Source organism: Microcebus murinus, chromosome 15 (genome assembly GCF_040939455.1).
Source record: "Microcebus murinus isolate Inina chromosome 15, M.murinus_Inina_mat1.0, whole genome shotgun sequence".
Taxonomy (NCBI): Eukaryota; Metazoa; Chordata; class Mammalia; order Primates; family Cheirogaleidae; genus Microcebus; species Microcebus murinus.
In genome coordinates, this window is record NC_134118.1 from 70,262,356 (window position 1) to 70,279,917 (window position 17,562).

At 36.5% G+C, this 17,562-nt stretch overlaps 1 protein-coding gene across 2 annotated transcripts in view; it reads left to right on the forward strand.

The window, feature by feature from the left end:
• The first annotated feature begins 4,031 nt into the window (after positions 1–4,031).
• The window catches only part of GPM6A (glycoprotein M6A), a 313,639-nt gene continuing 300,108 nt past the window's right edge, over positions 4,032–17,562 (forward strand). Inside the window, exon 1 of one of the 2 annotated variants that reach the window (XM_012770713.2) lies at positions 4,032–4,173. In XM_012770713.2, coding sequence (XP_012626167.1) covers positions 4,170–4,173 — 4 coding nt within the window. In that variant the 5' untranslated portion in view covers positions 4,032–4,169. Of the gene's footprint in view, positions 4,174–4,199; positions 6,343–17,562 lie in introns of those variants that run through there. The other variant, XM_012770717.3, reaches the window with a different exon arrangement.

Genomic DNA, 17,562 nt, shown 5'->3' on the forward strand with positions numbered 1-17,562 from the left:
CCTGCTGTGCTTCCTGCCATGGGGTACTTTTTTACCTACTTCCCTAACAAGGTTCTTGACCTTCTAGTAAGTAAAGAATGTCACTTTCTGACAGGCTCAGGAACCTTAAGATATTTTGAGAACTCTGTAAAGAGAGGAATTCACCCATTTCTTACAGGTATTACAGGCACAGTCTGCAGGTGAATCCTTGGCTTGGCTTCCTCACCCTGAGAGGCTTTTAAAAGTCTAATCGAAAGATTTCCTACAAAAAATTTTCAGCAAAACCAACTTCAAAAGAGCCTATATAGCCAAACACTATTCTTGTTGCATTTTATGCAATTAATCTGGCCAATTATAATAAGACTAAAACTTATTTTGCAAATAAGTTAGTCTTACTATGATTTGTCTTTGGTAGAGAAGGAGGACTAGAGAGAGAAAAATTATGTTTCAGAAGAAAACTATAATGCACCTGTTATTATGATCTAGCCCTGTCCATTGATTTTAAGTTTTTATTATTTGTCTGTGATTTGGACTGAATCCTGAATTCTTTCCTGACTATAAGTCTCCAAACTAATGTTCTCAATTTTTTCTCCTATTTTTCTGAGTTGGAATCACTAGAAATTAAAATTGTGCTTTTCTTGAGGCCTTGAAAACTGAAGCTAGACAACTTGATATACACTTCAGGAGAAATCACTATAGCAACCTATATATAAAAACACCCTTTATGTCCATTGATGTATGGAATACTCAGAAAGCTCAGCTGAACATCTGATTTCAACTACAATCTAGAAAAATCTGCCAGTTTGCTACTGCAATAAATAGATGCTTTGGAGATTCTAGAAAAACTAGTTTATAGACTACTCCAGACATTAACCTTTGTTTTTCTTCAGTTTCCATAGACATCCCTCTTACCAAAGATCTGTTTGTCTGCGTCATATGTAGAGGCCGAGCCCATCTGCACTGCCACATGCTGGAATGGGACACACTGCTTAACCAAACTGACCTATTCACAGGACTAAGAGACTGATTCAAGATGATATGGGATGACATATTTAAATATATCCTTTTCTGCTTATCCTAATATGTTTTTCTCTCCTTTGCTTATCTCTTACCTAACAGTCTCTAACTCAAACCTTTCCTAAGCTATTAACTTGGCTTTTAGTATGCAACACCTTTTGAATGAAAAGTTCCAAAGGGCAGACTGAAGAAACAAAAATATTTTACCCCAAAATATATTTCCTTGACATATTTCAAGATGGCTATCCATAATATAGCTGAAAAGCTGTCTTTTGTTAGGAAGATTTGCATCTGTAGATAAAATCTACATTGATGCAGCCAAGATTTCTCTCAGAGCCTTCCCTTGTCTGGAATCTGGGAGAGATTAGAAAGTCTGACATCTCTAGTCTTTAAGAAACATTTACCATCTATATTCTCTGAGGGCTGCTACCTGTGAGGTTCCGTCTCCTTTATAAGATCACCTTTGCAAGCCAGACCTCCTCTTCTCCCCTTGCCATAGCTGTTTTGCCATGTCTCTTTTGCTATGATCAAAGCCCTGTTTTTTTCTGTAAACTCAAGATGGAATATTAGCTTCCATACCCTACTGGGGGTTTTGAAGTAATCACCCTATGATTCTCCTCTGTGCATGTTAATAAATTTGTGTGCATTTCTCCTATTAATCTGCTTTTCATCAGTTGATTTACACTGAACCCTCAGAGAGGGTGAAGGAGTAGTTTTCCCTTGGCCCTGATCAGGTTTTGTAGTGAAAATTTCCTATTCATCTCAGATTTTAGAATTATAGCCAAAGTCTCAATTTTGTATCCAATGTTTGGTAAGAACTTCCATATTTTAAAAAAATATGTACTAATCACATCTCCACAGGACTTGCTAAAAGGTGATCTAGGCAATGGGCCTGAAGACGAGGGATGAGAGAGGAGAAATTTTGGAGGCCAGAACCTCAGGACTTGATGGACAGTTAGGTGACAGGAATGAAAAAGCAGAAATACTGGAGAATTAGAGTCATGAATGGAATGTAATAACTGAGATAATATATTAATTGATGTATTTTAATTGAATGCTCATATAAAAGTATATAAATTATTAAATTTTAGGTGAGATAATGGCTTCTCTATACCTGAGATCCTAAGATTTAGGATACTGATACCATTTATATAGTCACTATAAGGTAGATTACGTAAACATCAAAAATTTGATATATTCACTTATATTATATATTATATAATAATATAATAAGCCAAAAGAGAGACATTATGATTTTGATTATTAAATGGCAGTATATGATAATTTGTTTCTTTGGTGTATTTTGAAATTCTTATACTTTACAGATAATGTTTAAAATATTTATGAATTATATTCAGTGTTGAAAAATACCACCATCCTTCATAAGCAGGTGGAAATCCAATTAAGCAGGCAATCTACTTGCTTAAGAGACAGTATTGTCAACTGAGATCATGGGCTTGGGAGTATTTCTTCTATGGTATGAATCTTACCTTCCCATTTATTATCTATGTGAATTTTGGCAAGTGCTTAATCTCTTTGTGGCTTCATTTCTTCACCTGTAAAAGGAGAATAACAAGATCTCCCTTTTGTAGTAAGAATTATATGAGATAATACAAAGCTCTTAGAACAGTGCCTGACAGCAAATTGTACTCAGTTTATGTTATAATTTTATATTTCAGAATCATGGTACAATTACAAAAAAAAAACCAAGAATAGTTCTAATTTTTTAGAATTAGAATATTGTATTAGAATAGGTCTTCAGGAAATAGGTTGTAAGTTGTCTATAGTGATCCTGAAGAGGAGCTTATAAATTAATCTCCAAAACTCATCACTTATCTTTATTGAACCAATGGATCAGTGCTATACTTTGCTGCAATCACAGTTCATGTTAGTCAATTTCCAGAATGGTAATGTATTTCTGAATGATATGTTGAACACTTTTAAGTTTTATCGACTACTTCTGTTACCCTCCCACAAGAATAAATTTCTATCCCCATTTAACTGAAATGCATTTACAACATCCCTGCCAGGAGTATTCCTCTTCCATTACGTGAGAAATAGCTGTGGAAATGTTTCTGTGCCAATTTAATGATATGCTCTGCATTTCTCTATGTATTCTACTAAAGATATTCTTACTTGCTTTTCATATCATGTCTTCCCCATTAGATAGCAATGTTCCTCAAGGTTAGTAACCATGTCCACCTTATTTTATTCTTCCACTTGCTCGCAACATAGATTTGTACACTTTAAGGTGTGCTCTGCATGAAAAAGAAGCTTCAGACACTTTGGGGACTGACTTACCAAAATAAATTCTCCAGTATAAATCTTGAAAGAACTAGGTCAATGGCCCATAGAATTATATAATTTTTAAATTTGTTTTTAGAGTGAAGGGACCTTAGAGATCACTTTTTCCAGATCCTTCATTTTACAAATTAGGAAATGAGCCAGGGTTACAACTTCGACCTCTCATCTGAAAAGCCCTTTGCTCTTTCATCCTTTTTATCAGCTCCCTCTTGAATTGAGTTGTTTATTTTCCTGGTGATTCCTGCATATTATGATGTGTTGTTTTTAGGACTTCATAACTTTGCCAGATTACAGAAACACACACATTTAACATAGAAGAAGGAAGAGATGACAAAGTATAAATTAAAGGATGATTGTTTTTTTTTCCTCCTGTCTTTCTTAACGCATTAAGAAAAATCGTATACCAAAGACAAAAGGGCATCTTAGGGAATATAAAATCATCATATAAAATCTGCCTTTGCTTCTGGAACAATCTTTTTCTAGACTAGACTTCAGGGATCATTGTCTTGGATACCGAGCCATACGTGGGGTGCTGAGATACCGTGTGTGTATGTGGTGTGTATTTAAGGTATTCAGGAAGGACACGTTTGCCTGTGGCTTGCCTGAAAGTGAAAGGGGGCTCTAGGGGAGGAAGGCGACCATGAACGCGAGAGAAATAGGCTTCGACCAGGGGAGGCAGGTGGAAAGAGGGAGGGGTCTGTGCGCCCGCAGAGTTTCCAGGCGCCTGGCAAGTTGTCTCGGCTGGGAGGGGCGAGGCTGTCACTTGCCAGGGCGCGAGGAGCCCGAGCGCAGCTTGGAGAGCTTGGCCCCGCGCGGCGCCTGGTCACTCGCATTCCCCTGGGGACCGCAGAGAAGCGAGACTTCAGGCCATGGGTGAGTGCCCAGGCGGGCGCGGACACGTCGTCCGAAGGCTCGGCCGCGGGGACGGGAAATGGGTGTCAACAGAAAGAAAGTGAATGTTCGTGGGCCTCCCATTGCATCCCTCCCGGCTCTCCGCCCCCTTGCCCTGCGCCACAGCCTTTCTCCGGACTTCTTCTGGGAGCAAGGCGATGGGGCTCCCGTGGCACCTGGAGGCCGGGGAGGGTGCCGGGCTCTTTACAGTGCGCGAGAAGGGCGGGAGGCTGCGCCCGGGTGCCAGTCCTAGCGAGCGCTCCGGGACCGAAGCCCGGGAGTCCGGGATGCCGTGCTTGGGGCGGTATTTGAGGAATAAAGGCTAGGAGACCCAGGATTCGGAAATAGCGAGTGAATTCCTGGGGGAATCGCCGTCCTCGTGTGTTCCTACGTCTTAGCGTGCCTTCTGGGGAGCAAGCTGAGACGGGGTACGAGAAATGGAAACTTCATAAAACTTCCAGTTCGTACAGGTTTGAGTAGAAGAAGGTGCAGGGGCAGGGCGAGATTGGGGACAGTTTCTAGCCCCTGTCCGAACCGAGTGCCCGTTTGCACAAAAGGTTTAAAATTGACGCTGGAGGCTGACTCTAAATTCGACCTGGGTAAATGGCCTGGTTACAAGGGCGTCCGGACCGGCTCGGGTCTCTGGACGGTGGCGGTCGGCGCAGGTCAGCTCCGCGTGAGTTTCTAGACAGAGTCCACTTCTTTAGAGTTTAGCGGCGGCGGCTCGGAACAGCCCCAGGAATGTGACTGGGTGGGGTGGAGGGGTGGAAGGACCGGGTGTGAAATAGCCTATTCAAACCCGGCACCGGGACGTGGAGTCCCACGAGAAAAGTTGGAGGGGCGGGGAGGAACGACCCAGCCTCCCGGGACCCGTGTTCGCCCTGCGCGTCCACACCGCGCGGGGCAGCGCTGCTTTTCCACGGTCACTGATTAGCCGTCGCCCGCAGCGGGGGTGGCTATTCAAACCCCGGCAGACTGGCTTCTTCCGGTCCAAGGCCATCAGGGGCCCCTCCCCCTTGCCGTTCCCTTGTCCTTTGTTGTGAAGGATTTCTTCAAGAGTAAAGGAGGACTTTGGGACCGACGTGCTCGGGTTGAAATTCCTATATTCCCACAGGCTCAAGGGTTAGGGGGTGATTTGACTACTAATCATTGGAGTTTATAGACACCGGCCAATTTGGAAGAAAGGAAAAAAGAGAAAGCTGGGGACATTTTTGCCTATGAATGTTAGCTGTGATCAAGACATTCACAGTCTCTTCTTGCTTGACCCTGGAAGAGAGTTAGAAAGACTCATTTTAGGGCCTTTGTATAAAGCACTGTTGGAAATGATCTTAAGAATGGACTGCCTTTAAATGTTTTCTGAAACGGAAGGAATATTTTCAGGTTAAAAAAGGAAGATAAAACAATTTTCCAGCTGTGGCACAGAGTATTTCAGGCTCTTCTTAAAATTTATTTGGTTGAGCATATAAACTCTAGTTAGAATACCACATGGGAGAAAAGCTCTCATAAATGGAAAGCCTAAATAATTGACTTGATGTAATCTACTCATTAACTCTATTAAAAGCATTAAGATGCTATTTGGAGCCAACGTAATAAAATATCTAGAAAGAATTACATAGTATACTGTTGTAACCTTAAATTTGAGAGAACTATCAAAGGGTAAGGTATTCATAATTTCAAAGTTACTTATTTCTCTAACTTACATTTCCATATTAAAATGGAAACAATTGCTCCTGGATTTTACTTCAATGTCCATGCATACATTGTCTGTCATCCCAAATTATAAGGAGGTGTCCTTGTGGGAGATGGGATGGAGTTAACAACTGAGTAGTTAGGATAATCACAAGTGTGGTCTGTAAATCTTCAAAGCTCTCTTTCCTATCTGTAATCTGATAGATACCTAAAACTAGTGAATTCTTCTGCCAGGAATGAATTACATTATTGCCATTGCAATTGAGGTCAACAAAAACTCATGTAAGTGTTGGGTAGCTAGTGGGAGCAAGTGGGTAGAGGACACAAGTGAAAAACCAGAGGTCAAGGAAGTAGAGAAAGAACAGATGATGTAGCAATGGAGAGTGAGAGCATGAAGTCAGAACTCCGGACAGAGATTCAGAAATGCAGTCCCGAAATGAGTTAGGAAGAGCCAATGAACAGGTGGGTGGCAAATGAGGGAAAGAAGGAAGGAAAGATGTATGAAAAACAAAAACATTTGGTCACTTAAGGTCATATTTCTCTTCTTCCTTTTAATTAACTTGTGAAAAACAGAACTTCATTACTTAGAAGCTCTTATTTAGTGGTAGTATGGATAGTAAGAAGTTTAGAGTCCAAATTGCTAGGATAAGAGGGAAAAAGAGTGTAGGGGGATGCTGGACTTTGCCAGCAAACTGAATCTATCTTTTGCCTGGTATCATAACAAATGAAATTTATCATTTAAAGAAAGGAAGATAGTGCTATGGGAGTGAATGTAGCAATTAGTTCTTGTTTTTCTCAGAACAAGTCTGAACTCTAGCATTGTGGAAGAGTAATTGGTTAATCAAATATTCTGAATAATTTATAGTTCTCAGATCTATAATGTACAAAGCTAATTCTCAAAAAACAGTTATTTGTAAAGTAGGCAAATTGAGATTTTGGCATCTCTTACTTTTTTTTTTTCTTTTCTTTTCTTTCCTCAGTAATGCTCTCAGTTTGTCTAGGTATGAAGGAGGGTTTTCCTTCTGCTTCAAATTGCTGCTCTCCAGAAAGGACACATCAAAATATTTCATACTAGAAGAGGCAGGATTAATCCTTTGCTAAGAGTATTTACATTTTAGCTGCAAGGTTAACTTTAACCTGCAAGCTCTCTAATTGTGGAATTTCAGGCTTCAGTGGAGAGCTAGGTCAGGAATTTTTTAATTCTTCCTCTAAACACATCACTTACTGCTCTATTTGACCACATATATGTCATGAATATTTACTCTGAGACCATTGATCTTTGTTTTGCTTAAAAATGGTGTTGAATATTATTTAGTTTGACAGACGTTATTATGGAAAGTTTCATGGAGGCTGTGATACTGAACCCCATTTGGAGGGATGTGAAGAGTTTAGGGAAGAGTTTTTCTAGATAGAATAGGGAGCTCCTTCTTAAAGCAGGAAGGAGGTGAGTTTTGGGGAACAGTAGGACATGGAGCTGGGTTGACAGGATTGTACTTGTTTTGGAGAGCCTTCAAATGCAATGAGAGGAATTTAGAATTTACACAATAGGAAATAAGTGGAGTTAATTAGCAATGAAAATTGCAATGTAATGGAATAGAAAAGTCAACTGGATGTACCAAGGGCTTCATCATGGAAGGGAGTCATGGAAGATTTTTGAGCAGGGAAGAATTATGATGAGATTAGTGTTTAATCTAAGTGTTAAGGAGATAAATTGAACATGTTCAAGACCAAAAATAAATTGGAGAGGATAGACCCAGTAATCACATGATTTCAGTAATCCCAGAATGATATGGTCTGTGTCTAGGCCAGTTTGGAATTGGAGAGCCAAAAAATGGATGAAAGATATGTCTAATGAAAAAAAAATCTATAAAATAGGCAATTGAACAATTAGGAAGAAAATGAATAAAGGATATTCTTCGGAGATTTGAAACATTGTAGACAGAGAAAATAGTGGGTCCCTTGATAGAATATTTAAAGGATAAACTAGATGGTTTGATTTCTGGGTGTTTTGGATTACAGATTCATTTCATTTTTGAAATATTAATTAAGATGTGATGGTTAGACATCTAAACACGAATATTTATTAGGGCTGGAAATACATAAAAATCAAATCAGAGTACAAGAACAAAAAAGTAAACAAAATTTTGAGGGTTACCAACCTTTAGTGAGAAATAAACCCACATAATGAATTTTCCATTTGAAAATGAGAGTACAGGGAATACTAGTTGAAGGATAGGGAGGGAAAGGATAAACCCTGCTTAAAGGAACTACGTAATATGTACAAAAATGCCATAAAATGACAAGAGTGAAATGTGACATTTTAAACATTGTGTTATATCTAAGAGTCTGTACTTTTGACAAGAGAAAAAATCAGATGGAAATATTTTGCTGTTAATCAATTTCAGTAAAAGTGGGGTTGTCGAAGGACCTGTAAAATTGTTTGCGAATTTAGACAAAGAATAATGATACACAGTGTTGTCTTGAACTCATACTTTTTATCAGGAAAAATATGACACCCTAGAGGCAGTTGTGAACAAGGTACAAAGAACCAAAGTTTGAAACGGGAGAAGCTGATGTTAATCCTTTATGTTTTGGGGTGGGTCTTATAAATCTTTGGGATCTTGCTTCTTTTGTTTGATGAAATAGTTGGGCAAAATTCAATAAATTTATGTAGCTCAGACCTTGATTCAGTAACAATTAGAGGAAAAAACAGGTAAGAAAGGTAAGATTGAGCTATATCCATTAGCAAATCCAGCCCATTTTTATGATGCTAGAATACTAGGTAATACTTTTGATCATTTGGCTCCTAGTATGTTATTCGTCCTAGAAAATTGTAAGGTCTGATAGGAGTCTAACAGTCAGCAGAGAAAGGTAACCTAACGTTTTATATGTCTATTTCTGCATAACAACTAACTCCCAAACTAGTGAATTAAAACAACTTTTTATTATCTGTCATGGTTCTGTGGGCTGACTATCTGCTGAGCAATTCTCATTTGAGGTCTCATGTCCTTGCAGTCCGATGTCAGCTGGGGATCCAGCCATCAAGTGATTGGACTGATCATCTAAGAGTTCACAGATGTAGTTGGCAGTTGATGCAGACTGCTGACTGGGAGTTCATCTGGGGCTATCTCCAAGTGGCTTGGGTTTTCCACAAAATGATGGCTGCGTTACAAGAGGCAACATCCCAAGAATGAGTGTTTTAGGAAACCCAAGCAGAAGCTGCTAGGATTCCTATGATGTAGTATCAGGAGTGCCAGGACATCACTTCTCCTGCATTTTATTGGCCTTAAAAATCATCAAGAGCAGGAAGATTCAAGGGGAAGATTAAACCTGTTCCTTTTTATTAATATTATTTGGAGCTAGGTTTTCACTCTGTCACCACCCAGGCTGGAGGCTGGAGTGCAGTGGTACAATCATAACTCACTGTAACCTCCAACTCCTGGGCTCAAGCAAGCAATCCTTCTGTCTCAACCCCCTGAGTCGCTACAGCTACATCTGTGGACCACCTTGCTTGGCTAATTTTTAAAATTTTTTGTAGAGACAATCTCTCCCTATGTTGCCCAGGCTGGCTTGACTTCTGGCCTCAAGCAATCCTCCCGCCTCAGCCTCCCCAAATGCTGGGATTACAGGTATATGCCACTGTGCCCAGCAAGGACTGTCCTTTTGATGTGAGGAGCAGCTTACTTCTACCAGGAAAGGAGGAATTGAGGGTAGCCAACTAATTGATCTCATTTCTAAAAGAGCTGTCTTGTGTGCTATACATCAGGTTTACAACTGAAAAGTCAGTGTAAGTTCTCTGAAACACGTATGATAAAAGACTGAATCTTTAGTTAGACATAGGAAAAAAATTAAACAGTCACACTCAAATTTCACAGCAAATATTGAGTGTGGAAATTCATGCCTGGGTGGAAACATGTTGGTGGAATATTGGAATGAACTCGACTCAAAATAGTTTCAGATAAAATCTGCTAGTCTTTCTTATTTTCATTTAAATCTGAAGTCCTAAGGCTATTGTAAATTACTGTTCATTTAGAATCTAGTTTATCATGGATTGGAATGTAGGTCAATTAGCATAAATCCTTTGCTCAATATCCTCTTGTCACAATAAACTAAAAGCGTTGTAGTTTATAATTGTTTAGGAGCTTGCTTTATTTTTCGAGAATGTGTTAATTTTACAAATTACAGAGTTTGAATTGGCATAGTGTCATTAGAGGCTTTACTATACTTATTTTTTAGAAGAGATGTATTTAAATTAAATATGTAAAGTTCACCTTAACAAAGCTCTTCATATATCTCATTATTTTTAACTGGCAAAAGTTAGAGATGTCATTGTGTTTACAAAAAATATAGGTCTTTCTACTAGACGATTAATTGAAAAACAAAGAAAAATTAGGGTAAATGAGATGAGTTTAAAGTGAATGACAGAATTAGTTTCAACCTAGAATCGTAGAGACCTTAAAAAAATTAGATTTTTACTGTGTTTCAACTTGACTGAGGTCATTTTCTATTTTCAACTGTTTGACAAGAGGTGAGGAAACTGAGGAATGGGTGTATCTGCTCTGAACAGGGTTACAGAAAGAGCTGTGGAAGAGATTCAACACGAGACCAAAGGCCCTAGTGAAATGAGAAACTTTAAGGCAAGTAGGAGGTAGAATCAGCTGAAAAGTGGATGAGGCAGAGTTGATGCAACTTCAAAAGAGTCAAAGAAGGAAAGGGTTTTAGGAAATGAGAAACCTACAGTATTCAGTGCAACTGGAAAAAAAAGAGAAGAATAACTTTTTTTTTTTTTTTTGCTTTAAGGGATTTTTTCATTGATATAAGCCTATTGAAATTAAAGCACTTTTAATTAAGGGATGAAGCTGTCAGAGACCAGATTTCAAAGGGGTATGGGGAAGAGCAAACAAGAAAGGAGGGAGGGAGGGAGGCAGGAAAGGAGGGACAGAGAGAGGGAGTGCATTTGGATGGATCTAAGGTCAAGTGAAGACTTTTGTTGGTTAGGAAAGTATTGCAAGAATTGTTTCAGGTTCTAAGAGAAGGGGAATGAATGATCCACGGAAAAGCATAGACTGAAAGTGCTATAGAATGATGGAATCCCTAAGCAATTTACTGCAAAGTGATCTAATATAAATTTATTTATATTATTTAATATAGTTTTTAAAGCAAAAAAAATTATCCATAAAATGTTAGATGATATGAGGCTTTTTTTAAAAGTGAAAGATTATGATTTTTGATTGTTTTAAGTTGTGTTATTATACATTATGTGCAGTAAAGATGTTGTCATGTGTCTGTTTTGAAAAGTGTATTGTGTTTGTTTTTCTTGTATTTTAATTATAGAGATGACTTATACCTTTAATGTAAGAATCTATAAACATGACCAATATTTAAACTGTTAAATGAATCAACAGAGATGAAGCATATTGTGGCTGAATAAATTGGTAGGCCAGAGCTAAGGAGATAATTGTTCTTATTCTAATAGCTCAGCTACTATTGATCCAGGTTACCTTTTTCCTGAGGTGCAAACAAAGGACTTGGATTAAGTGACCTCTATTATTCCATTCAGCTCTAAATGCCTATAAACTAATCAATCAGCCACACAGTCAATCACATTGAGCCCCACATCTTCATCAGATTATGAAGAGGATGCTTTTATAGTGATGTTTCTCAAACCCACACAGAGATCTTTCCTTGTTAGTAATTTCTCTGTGGTTTCAACTCTGACTTTCTAACAGAGAAGACTCCTGAGGCTTCAGGCAGAGGATTTTGGTATTTTTCTTTCTTCACATCTTTAGATTTTTTTTTTATCCTTATCAAGTGAGGAATAAAACAATAAAACTGAAGCAAAATAAAACACCAAATATACAATATTTCCAGGAATAATCTGAGGCTTCATTAGGCTACATGCACATTACTTACTTATAATTCATTATATATTATTAATTTATTATTAATAAGTGAAGGAACTAGTCGATATCTTTTAACATGTAAGTTTATATTTCTTATGCTGCTAGCACACTAAACTTTTGAAGTGTATTGCTATTTATATGTATGTATGTGTGTGGGGTTCTTGTTTCTTCATTTTGTTTGATTTGTTTTATTTATGTATGTGTGAATAAAAGATGGTGTTTTGTGAGGTTGTTATAATGCAAAAGAAATCATTCTACCAGTCCTAGAAATGGTATTTTAACCACTGGCAATATTTCCTGCAGGTAAAATTACCATTATGGTTAAATCCTAGTTCATAAGTCCCAAACAAATATATATATATATATATATATATATATATATATATATATATATAAACTATGAGAGTATAGAGGATATGATATCTAATAAAATATAACTCACTGCTGGCTTATTCCTTCTGGATACACAATTTCATGTTTGTCATTTTCTTTTATTAAGGAAAAAACACAAATATATAAAAGAAAAGTGCTAAAATGGAATAGTGCTTTTTTAATTCTGCTTTTATAGTTCTGAAGACACAGTATTATGTAGAGTAGATATTTTCTATTAAGATAAGTCAACTATTTACTTCAGTCTAGATTTAAAGTACAGAATATAAACCCTGGATACTCAGAGTTTTCTATATTTCTTTTTCAGTCTTTCTACTAAATAGTACAAAAGAGCAGCAATTCACAAGGATGTACCAGATACATGAGACATATGTGTAAGGTTATTTATTATTGTCACTGTTTTACAGTCTTTGTCTTATAAAGAAAGATTTAAAAAGAATACAATTTTATTTTCTAATTATATATAAGAAAGCAAATTCAAGGTGACAAATCTCTAGAGAGGAAAAAGCCAGAGCAGCTATTATTATACATGTATACTTTATAAATAATTGGTTCCTTAGGTATAAATGATGTAGAAATTATTGGAAAATTTAGTGTTATTAATTAGTTTCATTCATTTCACAGTAATTACCTTAATAATTCCTTTATATAACATGATAAATACACCCTAGTTTAAATAAGCTAAAAAACATAAAGTGATACTCAAGAAAGGTCAAAACATTTTAAAGTAACAATGATCATTCACATATCTCATTGCATTATCTTAAGATCATTGCTGTGGCAGAATTTTTGTACATAGGGCCACCAATAATCCCATACTAAAAGATTACTCTCCCCAAAAGCAGCCTTTTCAATATATTTTAGTATTGACTTGATTGAACAAGCATTTCTTAATGGTCTGCTTAAGAGTCTACCACATGTCCACTCTTGTTCTACACATAAAATGACCTAATGAAAGAAGCAGAATAAATACAATTTCTGATTCCAGAGGACACATGTTTTCACTGGAGATGGAAAATTTGCATGCAGAAACCTCTTTGAGGATTTTATAAGATTAGATATAGAGATCTAGATTACATATAATCATTGCTAAAACCATTGGTCAGGAATGGAAGCAATCAGTGAAGGATGCAGTCACCAAGAGATGTTTTCTGAATGTGAGTACCTTGTGGAGAAGGTGGATGGTCTGTGACTCTGTCAGGAGGCAGGAGTGATAGGGGTGTGGGAATAGCCCAAGAAGAGAAGGAAGGAAGCTGTGCAGGTGGGGTGAGGATGCTCTGGGACCCATCTACATCTTCTTTCTCTCTAGCTCTCTTATACGAAGGCTACTAATTTCTTCACTCCCCATGACCTCTAGAATGGGATATGGGGGCTACAATTAATTGTTAAAACAGTGTGAATACTAGTGGTGGTGAGCAGTGTAGGGGTTGTGCTAGCCACAGCATCTTATCCTTCCTGTCCCCTCACCTTGTTGCTCCAATTCTGAACCTCATGGGGCCCTTAGAGACTTGTCCCATTTGCCTTCTATCTACTCTGACCAATCATTACTTTCTTTCCATTCAGTACACTACTTTTGTGACCCAGAGATACAACCATTCTCATGCAAATATTTTTGATTCTCCAGATCCTTTGTCCAAATGAGTCTGGATTATTGCAATATAGGTTGGAGGAAGATTTGGTATAAGGATTCAGAAAATAGTCCTACTACATGGTAATGCAATTGCAGCATTTCCAATAGGAATCTGAACAGATTTGGTTACAGACATAATAGAAAGGGAGGAAATATGAGAGGTAATGAGAAGAAAAATCGTCATTTTATCTGTTAGAATACAAACCAGAAGAAGTTGGTATTCTGATGACAGAGAGGAAAGAGTCATCAAGAACAAACACAAACTAAAAATATTCACAATTTTGGTAATTGCCAATTAATTAAACTGCATATATCAAATTCCATGTTATTAAATAGTAGGATGATCTGGTATGACTTCTATCAACCCAGTGATAGGATTGCTTTGTTGGTCTACTTGTCCATAGAGATGTTCCATTATCCTGTGTGGTCCTCCCGATTGGTCTTCTTTGGAAACTGTGCAAGATGATGATGATGAACTTTACAGATGACAGGATAGTTTATGATTATGCAACTGGTTTCACTCCTTATCTAGAGTCTTTAAACAAGCTTTTAAGATTCTATTTCCTATTGACTGCCATGATATAATCAGAATTTTGTAATATTTGACCCAAAATGTAAACATATCTAATTAATTACAAATGAAATAATTTAATTTAACATTTTTAACTACAGATTATGAGTTAATGGACTATTACAAAGATGAAACTAAGTTAAAAATTAAAAATTTGTAACTTTAGATGTTAAAAAACGTGATAGAATTAGGGGTTAGTAATGATAGGATACTAACAATTTTTTAAAGATCAGTAATTATTTAGCATTATGAAAACTTCTTCCTTTTTTCATATTATTTAATACTTAAATATTGCATGACTTAATTGAGGTGAAGGACAAAGAAGAAAGATCCCTTTCTCCTAACACTTTAAATTTCACATTCTTGTATGTAGGACTCCGTAATTCTGGAGCTCTCTTCCATTTGCTTTCCTTTTACCACCCTATTCTTCCCGCCCCTTCTTGCTGTTTCTTGGCTTTTAAAGTTTAAGATGATGAATGTTTGAAGAAGCTATTATTTTGGGGGTTGAAAATCTCATTCAGTCCTGTGCTATCTTCTACATCAAGGATTGATCCAAAGCAACATAATTAACATAAAACACAACCTAATTAAAACAAAGCATTCTGAATAGGTAATTTTTAAAAAGCCTAATTGGATATTTGTAATTATGCCTTTTCATTTTTCACTGAAGTTTCCTTAAAGTAATATGTGGTAGTATGTGCAGATGAATTTCTAGAACGCAAATCCATACTGGGAGCATCTCCCTACCAGTAGGCATGACTTTAATATGATCTTCCAATTCTTGCAGGGACTACAGAATTGAGGTACAAGTAGCTGTTTGCTCTCCTCAAGTTGAGTCCTTCTGTTTTTCTTTGTCGCTGGCTTTCTTCTTCTGTCCCAGTGGCTGTAGCTCACTGTTTATTTATTGGCTGTTTAGTATGGAAAAACATCTACTCTTTTAACATTGACAACAAATCAGAGTAATGAGCCTGCCCATCACGCTACATTGGGTATAATCTTTGCCTATTAGGCTCTTGGCTGGTTTTGCTGCACTTTATCCTGAAAGTTTGAGAAATCTGACTGCTTTGTTGGTTGTTGTTTTCCTATTCTTATTAACACTTGCCAAATCTTTTGTCATGCATCTTTAGACCAATGACAGCTTCTAGGTCAATTTTCAGTTTTGATCACTGCATCTTTAGAAGTAAAGCTAAGGGTTGAAATAGCCAGTTCCCTTTCAGTGATTGCAATGGATGCTGATTAACAGCATGCTGGTCGTTGAAGTCATAGCAACAAGTTCTACTTACTATCTTCTAGGCATCTCAATTAAGTTTCTTTAGTCTTTGAATATATAACTACAAAAACGTTTCATCTCCTAGGGAATATTAATATGTTCTTTCATAGGAGAGCAACTTCATAGAGTTAATTAAGCATTCTTTTCCAATGTTCATTTCTCAACGAGTAAGCTAGAAATTATTTGCACTCTTTCTTTTTTCTTCCAGTTTTCATAATTAGGCTTTCAATAGACTTAATCTTTTAATTTTAAAATGATTAATTGCGAAGTTCTTGGGCACTATTGCTTAGGTTACCAAGCTAAACATACCCAGCAATAACAAAGAGAAGTGCATTGAAGTTGGCTAGAGTAGCAACAAATATTTACACAAATTTTATTTTCAGCAAAGACTCAGAACATTTTGTAGTTAATGACATTGTTCTAAGAGGAGAGAGCTATGGTTATTTTATTATTCTAGATAAAAGTAGATTTGGGAAGGTAATTTTTTTGTATTAAATTCTACTACTATCTGAAATGTAAATACAAATGTATTTTTTTTTTCTGTTTAATTATAATTTCTGTTTCCATAAAAATTCTTTTGGTGGTATAGAATTATGAAGTTTAGATTTTTCCCTGTCAGGTCAGTGGGAAAAAAGGGTTATATTATTTTACTTTATAAATCAATTGAACAGAATTCTATCTTCTCCAATTCATTAATTTCTAAACAAACCTAAATATATCAGCCTTCCTTGGCAAATTCATGGCACTGTCACTGCAATTTTTGATTTAGAAAAATCTGTTTTCAAGTTCCACTAATTTGGAGGAAGGATCTAACCTCTCTAAGCTTCAGTTATTTTATTTTATTTTTAGGCACAATCATAATAATATGTACTCATGGAGTTTTTGAGGTGAATAAATGAGAGAAAGTATGTAAAGTAGTTTAACAAAGTGTCTGACCAAGAGAAAAAAATCAACTAATACAAATATACGCACACACTTTATTAGGAAAGTAGGTTTTTCCTAACTAAATTTTAAGCCTTAATTTAAAAAAAAAATCTATCGTACAGGAAAATAGATTCTTAAGTATAAAATGAACTTCAATCATATCAGTGCTTATATTTCAAAACCAATACATACTGTAATCATGTGTTTCTTAGGAGTAAACTGATCATCTATGCCTTTTATGGATAGGAAATATTATTAGGAATAAACTAGAATTAAGAGCTAGACTCTACTCAAAAGGCATTTAAGGATGGTCCTAAAAATTGTAGCTTGATAAGCCTAACTGCATGATCCATCCATCAAGTAATTTTTAAACTTGCTCTTCGCTAGACAGAGTACTTAGTTCTAGATATTGCTAATACAAAGATAAATAGTAAATACTATATAATATAAATATAAATAGTATAATATAAATATAAATAGTATACCTAGTATAATAATAAAATAGCAGGAGTAACATGTATAACAGATGCTGAGGTAGAAGTTTGTATGGTGTATATGGGCAGAAGATGGTAATTAAAATTCCTCCTAAAAGGTCAGTAAAGGATTTCTAGAGGCAGGCTAGAGCTAAATCCATAAAACTTGAAACTTTTCCTGGCATATAGATCAGGGTAAAGGCATTCTAACCAAAGGAGTAGCATGAATAAAGTATTGAAGTGAGAAAAGCATGAGGTGTTCCACAAATTAAAAGCAGCTCAGTTGACTGGAGTGTAGAAATGTGGGAGATGTGCATTGATCAACAAGGCTGAAGAGGTACACCAGAGATAGATCGGCGGAGGTCTTGCATGAACTACTAAATGGTTGGCCTTTAGCGCACTAAGCCTTGCGAGGCACTGTTGGATATTTGGTTAGGGCATAAGATACTTAGGGTTTTTTTATTTAATAAGATCATTCTAGCAGCAATGAAGATGAAAAATGTAATAAGTGGGAGATTAGA